Source organism: Pristis pectinata, chromosome 25 (assembly GCF_009764475.1).
Source record: "Pristis pectinata isolate sPriPec2 chromosome 25, sPriPec2.1.pri, whole genome shotgun sequence".
Taxonomy (NCBI): Eukaryota; Metazoa; Chordata; class Chondrichthyes; order Rhinopristiformes; family Pristidae; genus Pristis; species Pristis pectinata.
Window position 1 is genome coordinate 23,112,230 of NC_067429.1, and position 23,417 is coordinate 23,135,646.

Below are 23,417 nucleotides of genomic sequence, written 5' to 3' on the forward strand. Positions count from 1 at the left end.
CAACATTTATTTCAATGATTCTGATGATTCTAACTAGTGTAGATTCCATGATTAAAATATACATTTGTGCAGATTGCAAGAGATAGCTTCATTAGATCAGGAAAACAATTTTATACTCTATATTCTAAAAATATATGTAAAATTTGCTAACTATAAGATACTTCAATGATTTTTTGTCTTCCAAACCATGAGATCATTAAGCTGTTTGTGGTACTTAATGCAAAAATCAAATACAATTCATTTTAAGGCCATACTGACAAATACTTTACATTTGAAAAAACTTGTATGATGACAATGCTCCAAACAGTTTTAGCGAAAATACAAGTTGATCCAGTGCATTGTTAATCGATCTAATGCTGTCCAGTGCATTGTTAGTCAATCAATACAATAGAACATCTATTGCATTTATCGCCACATCACTCATTGCCTGGGAAATTAAGACAAAGACTTTTAGTCAGAGAACAATGGTAACAAATTTACTTCTAATGGTTGTTTCTTCCAAAGATGAAAGGCAGCTACTTAAGTTTAAAATCAATAATTGTTGAAATGTGCTTACCAGTACAATTTTTACCTTTCAATACCGGGAGGAAAATGGCAGACCAAACAAAGTTTTCGTTTAACTGTGTGGTTGCCAAGAGCTCAAAAGGTAGAAAATGTGAACAGAGTCACAAAGAGTGCATGGATTTACCTTATTGAAAAGGGGAAGTATGCATTCCTAATGAAATATACATTATAATCTGTCTGGTGGAACCAATTCATTATTTTCCTCCCATCTCTTTCTCCCCATCTGCCTTTTCAAATAAATGAAAATAGTTCCAACATCCATAGTTTTTTAACATGGGTGCCCGAATCAAAACAACCAAGAGCAAGATAAAAATTTTAACTTAAGGAAGATGTTCACTTGTATCACAATTAGTGACCTCTGATTGAAACGGAGGCCTAAAATTACTAGCTTTATGAAGGAGAATAAATTAAAAAATCCACTACCTCCCACTATTATTTTCAGTATTGAAAAGGAATAATGAGTCCACTTTATCACTTATAACTTGAGTACAAAATGAATCTGATAGTTTATTTTTCTCCAAATGTACATGTACTGCAAATGTGAATTTAACCCGAGTTTGATCTTAGAAAGACTGCCATTGATGGACCTTCAATACTCAAATCCCTAAAGGGCATCAGCATATAGAAAGTTGCCAGAATGCAACAGAATAATAATCAGTGACTGCTTGGAATTTCTTTTAGCACATGAAATCTAAAGCTTTTCTGTAGCACTGCAGAACTGGCTGAAAAAGAATGAAATACTAGATTGCATGTCTAGTTCAATTGCATAAACTATACTCAAGAGCTTTGAAATAACCTCATCTGCTGTTATTTGCTACTGCTCTAAATTCTGAGATCGACTGCTTTGTAATCAACCTTATTTTTATCATACTCTCTCTTGCTGAAACCCCTTCCCTGAATATATTTACTTCTGTCAGCATATTTGGAAAAGGAGTACTTCTGAAGATGACTGGTGAGCCTTTATGAATATGAACTTCTGCCATGTATATTCTTAGGGGAACCAAGAGGCTTGCTCCTGGAACCTGTACCAGTTCCATTTGAAAATTCTGTAAATGGACAAGAAATTAGTGTGCAACCTTTCCATTGTTGTGGAGCAGGGAGTGGCAGGGAATGAAGGAGGGATGGATGTAGCCTCTGTATGTTGCTTCACAGCATTCAAAAATCAGATGCTACACAGAACCTTGGGCATGGATCTACATCCTAACATTCTGCAATGAACTGGAGATGTTGCATTACTAGTAAGGAACTTTGTATGCTGACCCTTAAGAACACCTGGAGTTTACTTTGCTCATATTATGCAGTACTATGAAAACCATAGGAGCTAGGGAACGGAAAGAAAAAAATGCAAAATGCAGATTTTGAGTTAAAGAGTATGCATTTCCTTTTGAGTTTGTCTGCCAATACCCACTGACAAATGTTATTAATCAATTGAACGCCATTTATTAAAAGGTGAAATTGAAGCAGAAACTCAAAAATCAGGACTAGTGTATTATTCTAGGACAAGTAATACCAACAACCTTTGTAAGTTTTTCTCTAAACCCATTAAAAGTAAAGTAATTAACAAAGTATAATGAAAGAATCAATAGAATCTTTCAATTAACTTTGGCAGTATCAGTAATAAGTGCAATTATTCAGACAGAACTCAAACACAATGTGATGTTTATTTCAGTATGTCAGCTCATTAGATTATGCCCCTCTTTGTTGATCCAATCTACCTCAGATTTGTCCTTTAAAACTGAGTATAACTGAGTCTCATACTCTGCATCTTTCATATTTACACATGTCTTTCTCAAGAGTTCCACATCAACAGACAGGTCTTTGGTAATGGTTTGTGTAATGTCACATTGTGCAGGTAACTGAATATCCCATTCAGATTCTGATGAAAATGTATGTGTTTGAACTATATCATCTTTAAAGGCAAGATGGCAGAAGCTGAATGAATTTTTACATCCATTTTCATCTGCTTGAGAATCAGTATTTGAATTAAGAAATGTGTCGCATTCTAGAGGTGTATTGCTACTGGTTTCATTGTAAGTTGCAAGCTGTGCTACACTATTTCTTGCTGCAGTTCTGGGATTAATTTCTCTGTTTGTGTTTTGAAGTTTTGCTTCATCCATAAGCATGATTTCATTATTAAGAACTACTTTCCTAATTTGAGATACAAAATCTTCAGTGTTCAGAGAAGTTGATGGTAACTCTTTACTAGCCTGAATTGTTGTGCTGCTTAAAGTAAGTTTCAGTTGTTCTTCCTCATTTGAAGTAGTTTCAATGGTTTGAACAAATTGATTTTCAGCACCTACTTCTTGATTATCTGTAGCTGTAGTGTTTGAGTAGTTTGGTTTCTCTTCACAATTCCAAATGACTCTTTGTGGATTCATCAGGTTTTTGAAATCATTCTTGCTTTGCAAGTCTTCTAGACCTTCTTTAATATTCAAAGGTTTGTCTGAATTAAGCTTAGGTATTAAGTCAAAATGCTCCCCAATAGAGATGTTCATGGAATATGTAGCAGGAAATGTATTTTGTTCAAAACAAGTAGAAGTGAAGGGTTTGTCCGGCTCTGATAAATAAAACAGTTCTCTATGTGGTTGGGAAAGATATTCACCAAAATTACCAGCAAGCGAATTGCTACTTTTAAAGTAAGTGACAAAATCACACTCATCAGCCAAATCATCCAGTCTAGGTCTTGGGCTCCTCTCATTGTGCGAACTAGTATCATTGGAGCGCTTGCGTTTTTTGAAACTGCATTCATTCTCTCTTGTAAATGCATCACAATCAATCTTCTGGGATTTAGGGAAAGCCTTCACACAACTCAAAATTTCTTCAGATGCAGAATTCATTGGTTCTTGTTTTTCCTGATGGCATATTTCTGAATTTCCCTCATTGTTAGCATCATGTGAAACTTCCTGCATAGAAGCATTTATAACATTCATTTGTTCATTAGATTTGAGGCATGCTGCTTTCCCTACTGTATTGAAATCCAATAATTTCACCACCAGCTGTTTAGAATGTGTATCTATTCTATTCATAGAATTTATAGATGCCAGGTCGTAATCCTGCTGAAGGGGATTATGTTTAATAACTTCGAAGTTTGGATCTTCCTTCATTTCATCAGGTTTCACATCTTGCAGCTTTGAATTTTGTCCCATCTTTTCAATTTGTCCCAGCCCTTTTAAAGGAAAATTTATCACTTCACTTTCGGCTACAGAGTCAAGTGAATGATCTTGTTCTTCATCCTCAAGAACAAGATTATCGACAGCCTGCAATGATTCCACATACAACTTGGATAATGAAATTCCAGTACTTGCAGCAGTCTTCGTGGATCTGAAAGAAAAGTACAGTTAAGTACTGAGTATGTCAAGCAGGGAAAAACAAAATAAAAATCAGATATAACTGAAATCTTGCAATTTTTATGAATTATAAAAATTAAAGTGAAGTGGTCAATTTCTGAGCTTTGAAAATATAATTATTTTAACAAGCGAGATCAAGATCACATTGACATCCACCTGGCAGTTTGGTGGAGAAACTGCCAGCAGGCACTTATGCATGTTAGTGCAAATGCATGGAATGCATTCAATGTGGGGGCACTGTATCTGGCTTCTTAGTTTTATGCCAGCCACAGCTAACATATTTAGTACAGCTCCAATCTTTTGACTATTTACATTTTATTTATATTTATTCTTTTAAATTATTCAAGAGGTTTGCAACAGTGGAAAAGGCATTTGATAGCGCTAACTATCAGAAAGGCACGAGACTGGTTTGTGGGAGGGGTGCTAGATTCTGCCTCCTGAAGCTTAGTCCGCTCACGGATCACTCTGCCTCATGGAACAGTTACAGCAGTCAGGAACTGTGCAGCAGTAAAAGGTACGTGTAACTGCCGGCATCTCATGAGGTGATCTAGCACAGTTCTGCCACGTGTTAGGGAAAGGCCATTAAGGCACAAATTGAATAATTTCTACACTTTGGACTCAGTGTTGATATAAAAAAAAATGAAAATAACAAAGCGTTTTGCTGCTGTCCTTAATTTAGCTTTAGAATTACAAATGTTAAGTTTTGTCATAAAAATACATGGATATTACAGCATAGAAACATACCATTCAACCCAACGAATCTCTGTGAATGCCTTATATCCATACGAGTCAGTAACTCTATTCATCTTTACCCACTGAGCCTTCGTTGCCCTTTGTTCTCATACCCTTCATCCTCCCATGCATTTCTAATTCAAAGCTACACTCTTTCCAGATCACATCCTCTTAGTTGAGTTAATGAAAGCAGAATTTAGAGTATTGCTCTGTTTCTCATACAAGCTATATTTGTTCCTTGAGTGGGAGCTTATTTATTGCAAGTCATAGTTTGGAACCATAAACTAGACTGTGCCTATCATTTAAGGTTGGCCAAAAGTATTTATTTAGTAATCTTTAATTTTCATGGTAGAAATGTTAGTCACTCTACACAAAATATTAAATTAACATATTTCAATGCAGCATCTTGTTACGTACCTTTGAAGGTTTAAAAGTAGGAGTTGTATTTTACCAATTAGGCAGAGACACAATGTGTACATTTCAGTGAATGAAACGTGGGGGAAGTTTTACTGAATTAATGTACTGCAAGAATTGTCTAAAGGTCAATATATTCTTTCTACAAAGATATTCTAAAAATAATAAATGAACATTCATATATTAGAAGATTTTTACCGCTGGATGCACCCATTGCTTTGGCACTCTACAAATTCATTTTCCATTCGAGACATAATATCATCAAGGTCTGTGAAGTGAGAGGGGTTACTGGCGAAATCCTGATGCCGTTTTGAGTGAAGATGCTGCAATAACAAAAATGGAAATTAAGTATCTAGTATTCTCAGTTATTTTAAATTTTATAAAGATCACACTGAAGCTTCAACTCATGTGATATACAGTTTGTACCAGTAAAACATTAACTAAATAATGCCATTTTCTAATAGTCCTGACCTGGGTCTGTTGTCTGCAGTCTTCCCATGCCTTTACTTATCTGATTCATATGTTGAGGGCCTGTATGACTGCCTCAGAATATCCCAGACTCCAGTCATGAGACCTCACTGGTGAATGATGATACAATAGGGAACCCCTGCTCTGAAAGCTTTGACAGCTGGAAAAGCACTGCCCAGTTTTGCTGGTTGCCAAAACTAAGAGGTTCTTTAAATAATTATTAAACGGCTAACATTCGGAGACATGTAAAAGCTACTTAAAATGAAGTTAAGAATGAAAACAATTTTAAAAATAATGAAAAACAAAATAGGTAAAAACATTTGAATAATTCAAAATATCAAATTAGTCCAAAGTAATAAAAAGCAACTCATCTTCCCCTTTGTCTTATAAGAGCAGCCATTCAGTCATTTGAGTTTCTAGTATTCCTTTGTGTTGAATTTGGTCCAGGATATGAGAGGTGATTCCCTGGTGTAAATAGTGGGAATCTCCGCAAGATGGTGCGAGTCAACAGATTAGGTATTCAGTAAATGTGGGACTTCTGTATATAAAATCGCCAAATGTAGAAGATCCAGACGTGCTTTCATTTAAACAGCTAGAAGGTCCAAATCTATGACTTATGTAGCAAATATTTTTTTTTAAAAAATCAGCATAGGTGTGCAAGTCCCTTGCTATTAAGCTTTTGCATCCTGGAGTAGCTTCATAAGAATTATGAGCAGTAATAATTTAGAATTGCTTAGTGATATGAATGGTTCTAAGGCTTTACCGATAATCAGTAGAACTAGAATGATCAATCTCTTCCAAGGGTTCTTCCTCTTTTGCTCATATGTTCAAGCACTCAAGGCTCCACTGTTACTTCACTCTTTACATTCCTGTCCTCCCTATTGACACATTGAGCCTGTTACAATATCCATACTGATATACCCAACTTTACCATTGTTCCAATGGATATTCCCCTGGACTTCCTCTGAATATCAAGGCTAGAATTGAAAATTAGTTAATTGCCACTACTGAGGGTAATCCCTGCTCATCCCTGAACAAATGAATGGGAAACAACTGAAATTTCAAATAAAACAACAACTACTGAAAATACTCTGCAGGAACCAACTTGCAAAGGAATGGTGATACTTAAAAGGAGACGAAAGGAAGGGGTATTGCTGCTGTGCTTTTGGCACAGGTTCAGAGGAAAGAGAAATGCTGGTAATGTCATGAGACTAAGAGGGAGTAATTGGGTCATCAGGGAGTGGAGACAGGAAACGGATAGTCTTTTTCCAAATAAAGAAAACAATAAATGATATTGAACATTGTCCTTATGGAACCTGACAATGTGCACACTGATGTCTTTGCAAATATTCTGTTATGATCCACATTTCATTACAAAAGGAACACGATGAAGATTATATAATTAACAGAACCTGGCTACCAAAACTCTTGTGTTTTACGCAGCTCTATTCTAACATATGATATACTTACTGTAACAAGATCATAAAATGTTTCACGGCAACATTCACAGAAGCGATGCCGTTTCTTTTCCATATGCAATTCTGCTGGTTTTGTGAGGGTTTCTAAATCTCCTTCACTGTCTGTCATTCTACAGACCCTGTGCAATGGAAAGAATGCAATTAGTCATTAATGCGAGTTACATTTGCAAACAATGGCTTCACAGACATCATGAGGCACAAGACTAGAAAACATCTTACAAATGAACAAAATCATGTACAGGCAAAATATTCTGAAAATGGCACATAGTTTCTTTTCACCGTCAATATGTCAACACCCACCCCAAACATTAAATATTTCAGAGGTCCTCCTAATAATTCATCAAACGATAATTATCCTGATGTGCTCCAAATGAGAAAAATGAGGCAATGGTAACAGATACTGCCAGTGAACAAACACAAAGCACTCCAGTTAAACCCAACCGCCAGAAGGTCTGAATTAAAATATATTTTGGGAGATGACCAAAACCTCAATGGTACTTTAGATTAATTTAAGTTTTTAAATATTCCTGTTTTTGAAAATTGGTTAAAATTACTCATTTAGTAAAACTTTTATTTAAAAGTTCAAAGTCATCATCATCATCACTGAGCTCCAACTTCAATAGTATCATGGACAAGGAATAGGGATGTACAATTGACTGGAAATTTAACTGTATCTGTCACACAGACACTAACGATGAGAGCAGGAAAAGGAGGTCAGAGGCTGGATATTCTATGACGAATGAATGACTCATTTCCTAACTGCCCTCTATTTACAAGTCATCCATTACCAGAAGGAGTGCAGCTCCCATGACACTCAAGCAACTTGACATAATCCAGGACAAAGCAGTATACTAGACTGGCATTCCCTTCACTACTGGCTCACTGGTGCCTGCAGTGTGCTCTCTTTACAGAATGCATTGCAGCAACTTGTCAAGTCGACTCTGGCATCACCTCCCAGATACGCAACCTCTACTGCAGAGGACAAAGGCAGTGGTCTCATGCAATCGCCACCAGCTGCAAATTCCCTCCAAGTCACCCACTATCCTGACTTGGAAATGTACTGTCATTCCTTCATTGTCATTGGGTCCTAATTCTGGAACTCCCTACCCAACAGTATGGTGAGAGTACCTTCAGAAGGACTGAAGTGCATAAAAAAAGGAACTAAGTAATGTTTTAACATTAATTAACTAAGGGACAATAAATACTGGTCCAGACACATTCCATAAACGAATCAAAGAAATGGTGGGAGTTAAAGTTCAAAACAAGAAGGTTCATACAAAAAACACAGGAATTAACTGTTTACCCAAGCTTGCTCTTTTCTTGCTCCTGACATCCATTTTTAGATTTCTTCAGATGTTCAAATGCACTAAATCCTTTACGAGATTTGTAGTTCAGTTCAGGATAGTTGACAAACTGGTGGTAAAGGGGTTTATAATGCCTGTATACACACAATTGCAACACTTAAAATGATTCTGAAGAAAATGTCTGAACTTTATGCATTTAGACATGTTTCTTAATTCAGTGATCAATATACACTTTGCAGAATTGGTGGTACATTGGTACAGCTTCTATAGTTGCTCCCTCACAGCTCCAATAACCGGGATTCAATCCTGCCCTCTGGTGCTCTCTGTGAAGAGTTTGCATGTTCTCACTGGGCCAGCATGGATTTTCTCCCACCTTCCAAATTTTGCACATCGGTAGGTGCATTGGCCACTGTAAATTGCCCCTAGTGTTTAAAGGAGTGGTAGAATCTGATGGGACATGATGAAAATGGGGAAAGAATAAAATGGAATTAATGTACATGAGCGTTCAATGATTGTTGTGGACTCGGCAAGCTGAAATGTCCGTTTCTGTACTCTGTCACTCTATGACTGCTTTAGATCACTGCAAAAAGCAATGGTAAATATAATATTCAGTAAAATCTTCTTAACATTTATTTCTATGTATGAATATTTCACTCACAATGCCAGATAGTCGGATTGAGTTCTGATAATTCTTATTGTTCACTGTGAGCATTCTGAAAGCCCAGATGTTCAATATTCAAGACAAGATCTAAACAAATTTTAAAAAAGCATGATGTTATCCCTGTGTGAAAAGATAAAAGCTGGCTTACCGACTGGAATCTTCAATTTTAAGAAAAGGCTGTTTTAGTTTTCCCACTGCACAAATAAGAACAAAATTAATATGTATTTAATAGTATCTAGAACTGACTGACTTACAGAATATATAAATAGGTGTCATCTGAAGGAGTTGGATTAGCAATCATGACAAGGTTACAACATTAACAGTGCACTTTCCTCTATTTCATAGACTTTCTTCCAAACCATTAGTACTGTGGTTCACTCCTGACCATTTCAAAACTGGATTTTTGGTAAAGATTTTTCATAATAACATCTTGTCGTTTTTATTTTACTGATGGATTGTCCATGGCATTATTATAGTAATTATAATGATATGCTGTTTTAAGAGGATGTTACTGTTATTTAATGTAAAGTACATTAATTTATTCTGCTACCGTAGGACAGTTTTGAAGCCATAGAATCTGAGTTTTGCTAAGCAACCTCATGACTCAGTGGTAGCACTCTCGTCTGAGTCAGTCAGGGTCAGGGGAGCAACCGCCACACTATAAATTCAGTAAATAATCGAAGCTGCACCTTGGCTGAAGTAGAGGGATGCTTTATGTGTCATCTTTTGGATGAAATCCTGAACAGGTGCTGGTCTCCCCTCTTAGATCAACTTAAAAGGTAACACGGCACAAGAACGCAAGAAACATTAGCAGTTTCATGAGTAACATGAGCAGCAGTAGGCCATTCTGCCCTTTGAGTTTGCTCTACCATTCATCAGGATCATGGCTAATCCACCTCGGCACCATGTTCCAACACTATCCCCATACATCCAGAAAACCATCAATTTTTGCTGGTTTACGAATTTCAAGGAGTGGTAAACCTTTAGCAATCTCTATCGCCGTCAAGAGATCCTTCTCTGATTGGCAGTGGGGTACTGGAGAGATCAGTACTTGGGCAACATCTATGCATGAACTATATCAATAATTTAGCTAAAAGGGATGAAATATCATCTGGTTTCTGATGACACTAATCTAGATGATGTGAGTATGGAGAAGGAGTTAAAGAGGATGCGAGGGGATCAGTCATAGCGACATACAACAAGGAAGCAAGCCATTTGGCCCACCATGTTCACACCAACCAGTGGGCACACATCGATATTAATCCCATCTTCCTGTACTTAGCCCATAGTTTTCTAGACCAATATGAGGTCATCCACTTTGGTGCACATAACAAAAAAGCTGAAACTAGTGCAGTAAATTTTTGCTGCAGTCCCTCTCTAGCAAGTGCATCCTTTGTTAGGGGAGGAGACCAAAACTGTGCACGAAACTCCATGTGCGATGTTACCAAAGCCCTGATGTAGTTGCGCTAAGACTTCCTTACCCTTGTAAGTCACTCTTGTAATAAAGGCTAATATACCATTTGCCCTCCTAATCATTGATGCACCTGCATGCTAGTCTTTAGACACTTGATTGCAAGCACAGTAAGGTGCTATCGAACATCAGCACTACATCCCTCACCATTTAACAAATATTCTGCTTTTCGGTTATGCACACCAAAGTGGAAGACCTCACATTATTCTTGTTAAATGAAACAAAGGAGCCAGTATTTTTCACATCATATTTATACTAAACACTGTATAAATAAATTGACAAACTATTTTGGCTACCAGCATTAAAAATTACATTCCTAAAAAGTATTCCATATAATAACTGACCTTTATTACTCTTGTAAACGTAATTAGATGAATGTTCATTTCCCTGAAAAACACCCCAAAAATGTTGAAATCAATGGAATTTTAAAAATCTTTATTTAAAAACACTGCTTTAGCACAAATGTATCAATTTCTTCTGCTCAAAATTATGGATACTGTTTATAGCATAAAATTTGCTGTAATGGAATTTACAAATTTGCTTTCATTGCAGCAAAAGATTAATATTCAGGAGCAATGGATTATTACAACTCTTATTGTTAACAACAGTAGCTATGTTTCCCTTTCTTTTTGTAATTTAGTCTATTGCATGGTGTTAATTACACCACCTGTAGCTTTGGACAGACAAACATTCAACTGAGACAATTCAACTGCATGAAATAATAATGATCACTTTTATTCAACTGGTTAAGATATAAACATCAACAGCAAAATTATTGCTACTCAAGATTTAATTTTTAAATATTTACTGAATTGTTGTCTCAGCAAAATGAAAAACAACTGTGAGCAGTTCAACAAACTGCTTGGAGAGAGATAATGGTGCTATCATTACTGGATAATATAGCCACAACATTTTAAATAACATAATTGAAAAGTGTGTAGCTTTAGTAGATTAAGAATTTAAAATCCCAACATCTCATAACCTAGAGATGCACTATTACAAGGGTGCTAATTGGACAACCATATTCATCAATAAAACCAGTCTTAAAATCAGAGTTGAAGCTGCATTGGAATATTCTTATTGAAATCTCACAAAGAACTATGAATACCAGATGATGAAAAGGCTTAATCAGACTATACTCAAAGATCCCTGATTATTGGGCATTATATCTCTGACCTATATCAGTTGAACCAGAGCCACATCACATATCACAGGATCAAAATACAACTTACCAGAGTCTTCCTATTAGCATTTAGCAACTTCTTAACACCCCTTTTCTCAAAATATGCCAGTAGATCTTCACTGCAGTTAAGGTTCATTCTTTTTATGAGGTACACACAAGACTTTCAATAAATTCACATTGATAAGGTTATGGATCTGTCATGCTCAAGGATGAGCAAATTGATGAAGAGGAGGAGAACTGTACATATATAGTGTTGTGAATAATGGAACTGTTGTTTAAAAAAATAATTGGGCAGAAAATAGATTTGAAGCATAGAAAAGTTATATAAAATGAAAATGTATTGAAAAAGATAGGTGTTATTTATCTAATAGAAAAGATGCAAATAATGGTACTGGATTAAAACTGAAATATAATCAGAATCAGGTTTATTATCACTGACATATGTCATGAAATTTGTTGTTTTGCGCAGCAGTACAGTGCAAGAAATAAAAATTACTACAAGTTACAAAAATAAATACAGTGCAAAAAAAAAGGAATAACGACTTAAGTGTTCATGGACTGTCCAGAAATCTGATGGTGGAGGGGAAGAAGCTGTTCCTGAAATGTTGGATGTGGGTCTTCAGGCTCCGGTACCCCCTCCCTGATGGTAGTAATGCAAAGAAGGCATGTCCCGGATGGAGAGGGTCCTTAATGATGGAAATATATGAAGCATATATCAAAGATCTACAACTGGACAGATCATGTGCCAAACAACAGGCACCATCTAGGCACTTAAGAGAAGAGAGAGAGAGTGTGTGTGTGTGTGTGTGTGTGTGTGTGTGTGTCTCTCACTCACTCACTCAGGGTCGTGCATTTGGCACAATTTCCCATCATTAAACTACCTGACTAATGGCACTGAAAATACCATCATCACATGGACTATAGTAGTTCACGAACAGACAGCATCACCATCTTCTCAAGGACTTGGGATGGGCAAAAATGTTGACCCAGTCAGTGATCCACCCATCCTAAGGAAGAATAATAAATAAAATTACTACACAATACACAAGATATGTTAATATCTTATGCTGTGCTTAGGTCAAGCAAGGGTTAAAGATGAGAAAAATATTGTTTTTCCATGTGTGGCTATTCTACAAAAATTATGGCAAGAACTTGTAGTTCTAAACACAGTGAAACTGTCACCATGAAACTGCAAGCAACTTCTGGAAGAGCCATATGTGCAGCCAAATCCAGAAGCTGCTGTTGGAGATTCCTTGTTCTTCTCCAGGGTGGGCTGTTTTGAAGTTTTCTGCAACATAATCTTATAGAATCAGTGATCTGACAAGAACTCCAGGTACTTATGTATTATTTTCACAGTAAAAAAAAATCCCCCAAAACGTTATGCTTTATTGTATGAGATACAGGATTTTCATTGGAGTATTCAACTATAATTACAACTTAATAGGCCATAAAAAATAATTTTAATGTGTGGTCGGGCATGCTTTCCTTCGAAAGCATTTCAAAATCTGATACATTTTAATTTAATAATTTTTAATGTTTAATATTTATGGTATTTTACCTTCTGCCTTAATCGCATGGTATTGTTCTGCAAAATGTTTAAATAAATACCTAAATGACTTGTTTGCTGTCTGTGATTCCCTAGGATTGACAACCAACATTGGGAAAAGGGAAGTTCATGCCACACAGATTGTAAGTTATTGGGACTTCTGTGTGGTCAGTAGTGAGCACTATCGCTTCTTCACTGACCACAAAATCTGAGCTGGTGATACGATGTCAACAATAAAGCTAAAACTATTTAGTCTTTGCTGTCAAGTTGAAGTTTTTCTTCAGTCATGCTATTTTCATTATATTTAGATTCTGATAAACTTTCTACTTTTAGGATTCAATTTTTAACGAGGTTTGGTCATGTAAGATCTTCCATGGGACTACACATACAACCTTTGCCACACAGTGGTAGCTTTAGGCTATTACATATCAGCACAGCATTACAGTAGATTATACAATTTTCAATTTTTTCTGATACTAATTATGTTAATGAATTATGCAGCTAATGGAGCAAAACTCACACACAGCAGCAATCAATTACAATAGTTATTCATATGCAGTGACACCTTATAATTAGAAAGGATACCATCAAGATGTAGGATTTTCACTCCCCAGGAACGTGCATTAGCCAAAGTACTGTTAACAACTCCACATTCCTGTCAGTAAACAAAATTGAAAATAGCACATTAGTAGTGTTGCTTTTAAACTTTTGTATTTGAAATTCACGGTGTCACAAATAAACTTTCTGCCTGGTGATAGAGCCGATAATACCTCTTCACAATTATTCAGCAAGTACATGAACAGAACTGCTATGGGAACCACTATGGATCCAAATCAAGCCCGCATGTTCACAGCTTATGTAAAACATTTTTGGTTCCATTCCTTGAAAGATCTCACCAACATCTTTTTTTTTTCCCCCCCTTGTTCTTTGCTGATTGCATTGGGGCTACTTCCCAGTGTAACCTGAACTGGAAGACTTCATCCACCCTACCTCACTTTCACATGCGCTGTCGGGGGTGGTGGTGGAGGCTGATACGTTGGGCAAGTTCAAGAGATTGTTAGATAAGCATATGGAGGAATTTAAGGTAGAGGGATATATGGGAGGAAGAGGTTAGATAGACTTAGGAGTGGTTTGAAGGTCGGTACAACATGGTGGGCCGAAGGGCCTGTATTGTGCTGTATTGTTCTATGATCCATCTCCAACTCTTCCCTTCCTTGATTCCCTTATTTACAATTCTGCGGTTTGGGTCTACACTTCTTCCATCCCACTTCTTGAAAGAACTCCCGTTTCTTTGTTCTTTTGCATTTTTCTGACAATGCCACCTTCCATACTAGTCCTTCTAATATGTCTGAAATAAAAACAGAAAATAATGGAAATACTGAGCAGGTCAGGCAGGGGATCTGTGGGAGAGAAATGGATTTAACTTTCTGCTTTTGGATTACAATGTGCCCATCGTTGTAACTGACAGGGCCCTTGACTATGTCCATTTCATTCTTGCAATTATTCTTTCTCCTCCCTGTTACTTATTAAAATCATAATAGGGTGCCTCCTGTCCTCACCTTCTCCTGGAAGTAGCTTGACAGAAACTTGAAGAACAATTGCTCATCTTTTGACTAGGCACATTTGTGCCTTCTGGACTCAGCACCACAATTTCAGATAATTAATTTTCTATTCCCATGTATGTCGCTTCACAAACCATGATTTGTTTATTAATTGGCCTTATTACCACTCTATTGTGCTTTGCACCATCATCCCTTCTGTCTTCCACCTTTTCATAAGCCTTCTCTTTCCTTTTCTCTCCTCCCTTATCTCTGACTTACTAATTTTTCCTATTTCTGATGAAAGGTCATTGATTTGAAATGGTATTGTGATTTGTTTTCCACAATTGCTACCTGATTGTTTAGTATTTCCAATAATTTTGTTTTGAGAACAGAAACCTATATGATATATCAACTTTGTATTCACAAAAATCAATTGCAGCACCTCGACTGTTAAATCAGCATGCATCAAATACCACAACAGAACAAAAAGTAAAACTAGGATCCTCAATTTTTATAGCTCAGTGCTAGAATCTGTAAACTAAGCATTGTAAATTAAATGGTAAATATATTCAAAATAAATTAAACAATTCATTGATTTTTGACAAATTAACTTCTTACATTGTTCTTGATCACTTTTTCAAGTAGTCGCTTTCCTCTGCTGATCTGAATCGGAAAGATTTACCAGAACATTACTTCAATTCAGTTAACTTCCATAAAGAAGAAAGGCATGCACAGTGTGAAAATAATCACTACCAGATGTCAGAAATGCCACCATCATTTTACTTATTATCCAGCTGAACAATCATCTGTAACACTGTTTGAAAATAAATGAGTTGCTAATTTTATATTAAATATATCTTAATTTTACACAAAACATTAAAGTAAAACTCAGATAATCTGGCATGTTCAGGACTTTAGCGGTGCCAAGTTGGCAGATTTTCTGGTCTGTTGGAGGTTATGCAATTAATACTCCAAAAAAATTATAATTCACTTTTTTAAAAAAAATTATGTAACACAGTAGCATAATAAATTTCCTAGTGAACCTGGTACGTTTAAAGGGAGCATGGGAAATGGGGCCTCAGTAAGTTAAAAGGAAGCTCAGGAAACAGGGTTGATGAGCCAGATGCCGAACCATTCGGACTTCCAAATAATTGATAGGTGATTATTGGAGTTTTACCATATGTAGTTTCAAGGAAGCCTTAATATAGCTATACATGTTAAGTGGTCTACTTTAAAAGTAATGCCAATTTATAATATTCAAGAACAGTTACACTTAGCCTTAGCATTATGAAAGTAATGGGATAGGGAAAGAGATTCAGTCCTTGTCAATATCTAACAACATAGTGAATGAACATTTTGATGGGTTCAGGCTTATTGATAGTATACTCATGATTTAAGTTTTGTCAGCAAACACATTAAGTGATTTTAGTTCTCCTGATCTAGCCTAACAGATGCCCAAACATAATTACTTTAACATCAAGTGGACGTCACCAATATGCAGTGGTGCATCAGAACAATAGAATGAAGAGGTACAGAATTTACATTTCTAATGGTTTACTTACGTACCATCTGACCATTTCTGAAGTAGATTGAATGAGAGGAATTAGCCTGGTCATTTTTCAAAGATTTCCTGTTTGGAGCTGATGCTAGATTGGCTGATTTACTCCGGAGGTTTGCTTCTTTACTGTTGGAAATGACATAAGTCACTTCTTTACTGAGAAAGCTTTCGATTGTCTGAAATTCAGAAAAAAAAGCCATAACATATTAGGACAAAACCTATAAAAATGTAACTGCACATGAAATGTAAACTTTGCTCATTATTTAATACAAGTTAAAGTTCAGATAAGTGACTTTATATTGGACCATCTCTTTATGGCTGATTAAAGATACATCACCATAGTTCCCAGCTAATAGATTCAGTGAAGTTATCCCATTGATAGACAAGTATCAGAAACAATTGTATCTTAGCAGCCAGTGCCTCCAAAGAAATAAAAATTTTACTGATCACAAATAGCATTTGAAATCACTTTACATAATATGTTCATATAAGTTTTGCAGAAAAGGTCATGAAACTAACTAATAGCAGGGAATGAAAAATACTCCCATTCTGCCACTTTCATTACCTTCTAGTTTATTTCTTCTGCTGCTCATTTTGTTGTCAAAGGAGTATTCTTTCAAATTTCAGTCCTTTAGCAGCTGACTTCAGAATTAATAAAGTGAACAGAAACACAAGTTCCATGTTCTAGATTTTTTTAACACTTTTAACAAAGTAGATGATGGAATGAGGCTGAAATTGATTTTCAAAAATCATGATTGGTTAACATATGATGGAATGTTTGTTTTTCCAAGAAACTTAAAATTTGTTATTATACACATCTTTTCTTTGTCACATCAAATCTCACTAATATTTTAAAAATCACTCGTATAGAGTTGGGAAAAATATTAGGACAAAGATTCAGCTATTACCATCTTATTTTCCTCTTTTTCCCCAAAAGAATATAACAACGTGATTCATTTACTCCCCATCACCATTCCCTTTTTTGTTGTCATAGGGCTATACTGTGAAATTTTATTTTCTCAAATAGTAACTGCAATAATGAAGATCCCAAGTCATATTTTTGTGTGTTTATTTCTGGAATACGAGTGTAACTGGCAAGGCAAACATTTGTTGTTCACTCCTAATTACCTTTGACAAGGTGGTTGGTGCCATCTTTGTGAACCACTGCATTCAGACTGGTGAAGGTCTTGTTGGGCAGGGAATTCCAAGATGTAGACTTAGCGACAATGAAGGAACAGCAATAAATTTTGAAGCCAGGATTGGGTGTGACCTGAAGGGCAACTTGCAGGTGGTGGTGTTCCCTCCCTTACTGACATTGCTGTTGAATTTCTAATTCACTAGTTTGAAATTATACCTTAGTTTTTTCACAGCCAGATTAAGTTTATTATTGTTCTGAATTTATTTTATGTATTTATGTTATAGCACCTATAAAAAGTTTTAGACTCTTTAATCTCTTCTCACGTTACTTTGACATTCGTCCTTCTCTTGCTTCTTCTACTGCTCATTGTTGACGATAGGTGAGAACTGCATGACCCAGCCACACAACCCAATGTAAATTCCACGTTAAAACATTTCTGCAAAGTGTTTTGATTATTTTCAACCTGCTTTTTCAACAAAATGAGTACATAATATGTTGCACAGATGCAATTTTGCACTCCATTGTGGGACAATTTCTTAACCATAATGAAGTCCTCAAGATAGTTAGGATGCTCTTGTAAAACTTATCAGCATGTTACAAAAGATAAAGAATTAAACAATAAATGTTAATGGAATATACACTATTGTACATACCCCTCCCATTTTTTTCAGAACACCCTCCAACAGTTTTGTGCTCTTATTATCTGGAAGATCTAGGTAAAATGCCTTCCCTGAAATTGGACAATTTTTCAATGCGGTATCTTCATACTCTTGCATTAAGCACCTTCGTGGCATCTTCTGCGCTTTAAAACTTGAAGAGTTCCTTTAAAAAAAATAAACAATTCTTCTCAGCATCAGAGATTTCAAAGCACTTCAAATTTTAACTCTGTGATTAAACATAAAAGGTAACCTAAACATGAATTAATCCAGCTGTAACACCAAAAGTGGTACACATTCTTCGTTGTTTAAACATTTCAGGAAAACAAATTCACACATGTCAACAAAACAGTTGTAGACATCAAACCTCACCACCAAATCTACAGCTTAAAAACAAAATCACTGCTAGAGAACACATTCAATGAGGCTCCTGAACTACGAACTGGGGCTCAGAGTGGATCAGGTCACCATATATGACATTTGAATGTGTACACCTAATCCTTTTAGGAAAGACAACATTACAAAGGGAAAGACATGTTTCCTGCTGGGTTGGCCAAAGAACCAAAGGTTCACTCGGGGCGGTGAAACTTTAGATCTCCCTACCCCATGAGGCTGTGAAGGCTCATTCAAAACAGATCAATAAATATCTGGACATTAAAGAAGTCAAGGGATATAGTGACCAGGCAGGAAACTAGCATTTGAGGTAGAAGTTTAGTCATGACCTTGTTGAATAGCAAAGCAGGCTTGAGGTGATGAATAGCCTTACCTGCTCCTATTTCTTACATTCTTATTCTATCTCTGCTATGCAAAGATATGAGCCATGAGAGAGTTGGAGCAAGTCATCTTTGACCCTGAGGGACTACTCAAGAAGGAAATTACAACAGTATCCACACTTAAAAGTGACTGCAGATTCTGGAATCTGAGCAACAAACAATCTGCTGGAGGAACTCAGCAGGTACAACAATATCTGCAGGATGAAAGGAATTGTCAACATTTTGGGTCAAGACCCTGCATCGGGACCCATAACAGTGGCAATTACTTTCCCCCTACAAATGCTGCTCGACCCGCTGAGTCCCTCCAGCGGGGCGTATGTTGCTCCACACTTAAAAGTTCATTATTATAAAAGCAGAAAATGGCAGAAACATTCAGCAAGTCAGAAGGCATCTGTGGAGAGAGAAACAGAGTTAACCATTTCAGGTCAACAACAAAATTAAGATCCTGCTCCTACTTCTTATGTTCTTATTCTACCTCTGCTCTGTGATACCAACCAGTGGCCCAATCCCAATGCAGACTTTGTGTGGGGGGGGGGGGGGGGGGCTCAAGCTTCCTCGCTGGATCACTGTACAAACAACCCTCCCACTGGAGCAGAGCTATTCATCAGAACTTGGTCCGGAAACGGTTGTGTTTTCCTCTCTCCATTGATGCTGTCTGACCTGCTGAGTCTTTCCACCAATTCTAGTTTTTTTTAAAAAAAAGACTTCCATTGACTTTCTTTTAAAAGTTCCACTTGCCTTAGAAGCGCTCCTGGGACCCCTTGGCGCTACATAAATGCAAGTGGTGCTTTGTATTGTAGACGGGGGCTGCCCGCCTGCCATCGGCCCAGGCACCGGCCATTTAAACCCCCGCCGACCCGCCGCCCAGACCAAGATTAACGGGCGGCTCCGTCCCCCCCCAAGCCGGGCAGACACACCCCGCCACACCCTCCGAGTCGCCGTCCCTTCTCCCACGGGCGCCCCGTACCTCCCGGCGCCGTTCCTCCGACCAGCCGCCTCCGCCCTCGAACTGGGATTTCAAACTTGGCTCCTCTTTAGCGCCAACCCGCCGGGTGAGGGGAATCCGGCCGCCAGTGCGCAGGCGCCGAACAGGCGCCTCGGTGGGCAGCCGCGGGGCGGCGGCAGGACCCCGTTGCCAGACGGCATGGCTGCGGCCGGTGGAGGGGCGGCGGGGTTCGCGGGGTGGCTGAGGCGGCGGCTGGACGGCATGGACATAGACGGCGATGTCTACGGCTCGTATATCAACGGCATCCTACAGGAAGGAGAGAACGAAGAGGAAAAGTCTGAGGCTCTTCAAGGCATTTTGTCTGCGTTTATGGTGAGTGGGGCACCGACCCGTGACAGTGTGGTCTCAGCCTCTTTCAGTTGTTTCCTTCTCCAGTCAATTAGCCTGTTGTGTTATTGCACGATTCGCATTAACATTAAATAAAACATTTATCTGCAGTTGTTTCTGTCATAAATGATGTACAATGTTTGGTGTAATTCGATACAATGCTGAGGCTGCTGATTCAGTTACAGTCTGAGTAACAGTTAACTCAGTAACCTTCCCTTACCGAGCTTCCTAACCAGGTTTGACACGTAACAAGAAAAAAGCAGACATTGTGACCTATAGTTACCCAATCTATTGTTGTTTACTTGTATCTTTGCAATAGTAAGGGCAGCGTTTCTGAGAGAAAGTGCTGGTATTCCAGCTGTTAAAACAAAATGTTGGAAGCACTCAGCAGAGAGCATCAGAGTTAATGTCTCAGGTCGAAGACTCTGTCGGAATAGGAAGGCTCTTTGACCTGAAATGTCAACTCTGCCTTTCTTTCTACAGATACTACCGGACATCCGGAATGTTTCCAGAATTTTCTGTTTTTATTTCAGATTTCCAGCATCTGCAGGTTTTTAAAAAATGTTTATACTTCCTAGCTATTATTACAAGAAGTAAATTACTTGTCTGAATATTATACATTTATAATGTGTTCTTATTTATCTCTCTCAAACACTTCATTAAAATGGGAAAGATTGACTTGTTAAGAGAAACAAAAGTTGAAATGCCCATCCTTTGTGGATGTGGTTTGGTGTTTAATAATATTGTTTTAACTTTTGTTCCTGGTAATTTAATTTTGGAGCTTTATTCTCCATCCATGATCTAAGTTAACTGGGGGTTGATTTTTTTCATCTCTCCTTGTAATTTAACACTTGGGAGTGCAGGTATTGTTCTGGGAGAGTACAGCAAGCCCAGTAGGCCCTACTTATGGTGTTTTTGGTATCACAACATTAAGAAGGGCCTAATAGGCCCATTCACAGAGTACTGGGAGATCACAGTCTGCTGATATCGGGGAGCACCAGGCTGAAGATTCCCTGAGGTTTTCTGGAAGAGATTTGGGGTGTGGATATGGGTCTGGGCTAAGTTGCCGTCTTAGATGGCACATCCAATGGGACTGGGTGCTGTTGACAATTGGGGTATGGCTCAAAAGAAAATGAGTGGTGGTTGGGGATGGTCTAATTAACTTGGACTTCCTTATCATTGGACCATAACCCCTCTCGGTGAAGTTTGGCAGCTGGCATGCAATGGCCACTCCATTACTTCATTTTGAAAGAATGCTCCTTGGAACTAAGTGGAAGCAAGTCTTCCTTAAATTTGTTCCTTAATACTGTGTTTGTACAAAGGATATTTATTAAGCCACAGATATTAGGCCGCAACATCTATCATCAAAGATCCCCACCATCCAGGCCATGCTATCTTCTCGCAGCTACCCTCAGGCAGGAGGTACAGAAGCCTGAACTCCCACACCACCAAGTTCAAGAACAGCTACTTCCCTTCATTCATTTGGTTCTTGAACCAACCGGTACAACCCTAATCACTATTTCAGTATAACAAGATATGACCATTTTGTACTACATTGGACTTTGTCATTTTTGTTCTGATTGTGTTCTTTCTTGTAAAATTATGTATTATTTATGTTTAATTTATGTTTTTCTTGTGAATGTTGTGTATCTGATGCTATGTGCCTGTGATGCTTGTGCAAGTATGTTTTTCATTGCACCTGTCCATACATGTACTTGAGCATATGACAACAAATTCAAAAATGTGAAGTTGCTGATATAAATGGTATTGTGGGATCACTAACTGGATCTTGGAAATTAACTGAGATCAGAGAGGGCTAAGAGCTGTTGTATAATGTTAGGTGACTTGTGCAAGGTAATTAAAAATAGACAGGGATGTTTTAACAAAAATCAAACTGAAGTCAAGAGAAATGACAATTAAGGATACATAACAAATCTTATTTTCTGAATCTCATCTCTGCATATTATTGCAAAAAAATGCATAAACTGCTTTGTTGTAAGAAGATAATAACAAGAATATAAATTCTTTTAGGATGACCTCATGCTTCCAATGATCTCCAGGAGACCTACTTGCTATTCTCCTAACCAGATTTCCATTGAGCTACTACTGATTGTCAGCTTCCCTTTCTGGGTACAAGTTAGATAATTTTGTAAATGGTTCTCTCCTCATTTCTGCCTCATCCTCTTAAACCATATTTCCAAAAAAGGGCATTGTTGAATTTTCCATTCCTGCAAGCTAGTACCTCCTCCAGTCTGTTTTCTCTCAGTTATTAAACATGCCAGTACTCCCAAAGCAATGCCTTTCTTTCCTCTAAGTCCTGTTTGAATCTCTCTCTTAGAGTTTCATCCTGCTATAGAAAAAAAGGTATCCTCAAATAAAAACAAAATAAAATGCTGAAAATACTCAACAGGTCAGATAGCAGCTGTGGAGAAAGTGAGAGAGTTAATGTTTAAGGCCATAGATCTTTCACCAAAAGTGAGAAAACTTAGGAGATAATTTTTAAGTTGCAGAGAAGAGGGAGATGTGGAGAGAAGAAAAGGAATGTCTGGAGACCAAGAGCCTGAATGACAGAGATGGTTTTGGTGAAGTCTTGTTGATCAAAAATGATCTGTCTGGAAGAGATGTAATTAGGAGATGAATGAAAACAGAAGGAAAGAGGAGAAACAGAAAACAGTGTTGGAACTGTGAGATAATATACTGTAAGTCACATTTGTTTTCCCTCAATTTCTGCAGTGTTCAGGACTTGCTGCCACACCATACAATACAAGTGTCACTGAGTAGCTCAGTGGTTCTCACTTGGTTCCACCCTTGACTGTATAATTAGCGCAACATCTCCTACTATGGCTTTTCTTACCACTGCACTGTTAACTCTGGAACCTCTTGGAGATCTGAATGATGTTGAAGATCTTTGGTATTGATGGAATAGCACTCATGCACACAAGTGAAGAGTATTTCATATTTCCAATTTGGGGAGTTGGGTTAATACCAACTTATTGCAGAATGTCAAGTGTCTGACTTTTTCTTACAGTTGAAGCACTTGCGTACCTGCTCAATAGTGATTCCTCACGATGTTGGTAATGGTATTGTTCACCAAGGGTAGATGACCAGGTTTTGTATTGTTGAAGGTAGTAATTGCCTGGTACTTATTTGATGCAATTTATTACTTGTCAACTGGATGCTATTAGGGTCAAACTGCATGTGGTTTGTTATTTGAAGAATTGTATTTTGAGCAATTTATTGCTTTGTCAGT

General features: G+C 37.4%; 2 protein-coding genes across 2 annotated transcripts in view; one reads left to right on the plus strand and one right to left on the minus strand.

The window, feature by feature from the left end:
- LOC127582952 (uncharacterized) lies at positions 1-19,908 on the minus strand. Its single transcript, XM_052038610.1, has 12 exons — positions 19,802-19,908; positions 18,059-18,227; positions 16,276-16,443; positions 15,328-15,372; positions 13,754-13,823; positions 11,672-11,736; positions 10,784-10,826; positions 9,117-9,162; positions 8,307-8,441; positions 6,996-7,122; positions 5,256-5,380; positions 1-3,885 (listed from the first exon to the last, which is right to left on the minus strand). Exons 2-12 carry the CDS (start codon positions 18,197-18,199, stop codon positions 2,238-2,240), a joined length of 2,613 nt encoding a protein of 870 aa, XP_051894570.1. The 5' UTR covers positions 18,200-18,227; positions 19,802-19,908; the 3' UTR covers positions 1-2,237.
- Positions 19,844-23,417, plus strand: part of ccdc43 (coiled-coil domain containing 43) — an 11,826-nt gene continuing 8,252 nt past the window's right edge. The window contains exon 1 of the mRNA XM_052038611.1: positions 19,844-20,152. Within this exon, the coding sequence (XP_051894571.1) occupies positions 19,979-20,152 (174 nt within the window). The 5' untranslated portion in view covers positions 19,844-19,978. The remainder of the gene's footprint in view (positions 20,153-23,417) is intronic.

Bases quoted from the DNA above. Each gene is read 5' to 3' on its own strand.
- LOC127582952 (XM_052038610.1), bottom strand. From the start codon at position 18,199: ATGCCACGAAGGTGCTTAATGCAAGAGTATGAAGATACCGCATTGAAA. The intron at 10,827-11,671 runs GTAAGTTGTATT...GGTGTTTTTCAG, and splicing joins ATGCTAATAGGAAGACTCTG to GGAAATGAACATTCATCTAA. The intron at 7,123-8,306 runs GTAAACAGTTAA...TCCATTGCACAG, and splicing joins CAAGAAAAGAGCAAGCTTGG to GGTCTGTAGAATGACAGACA.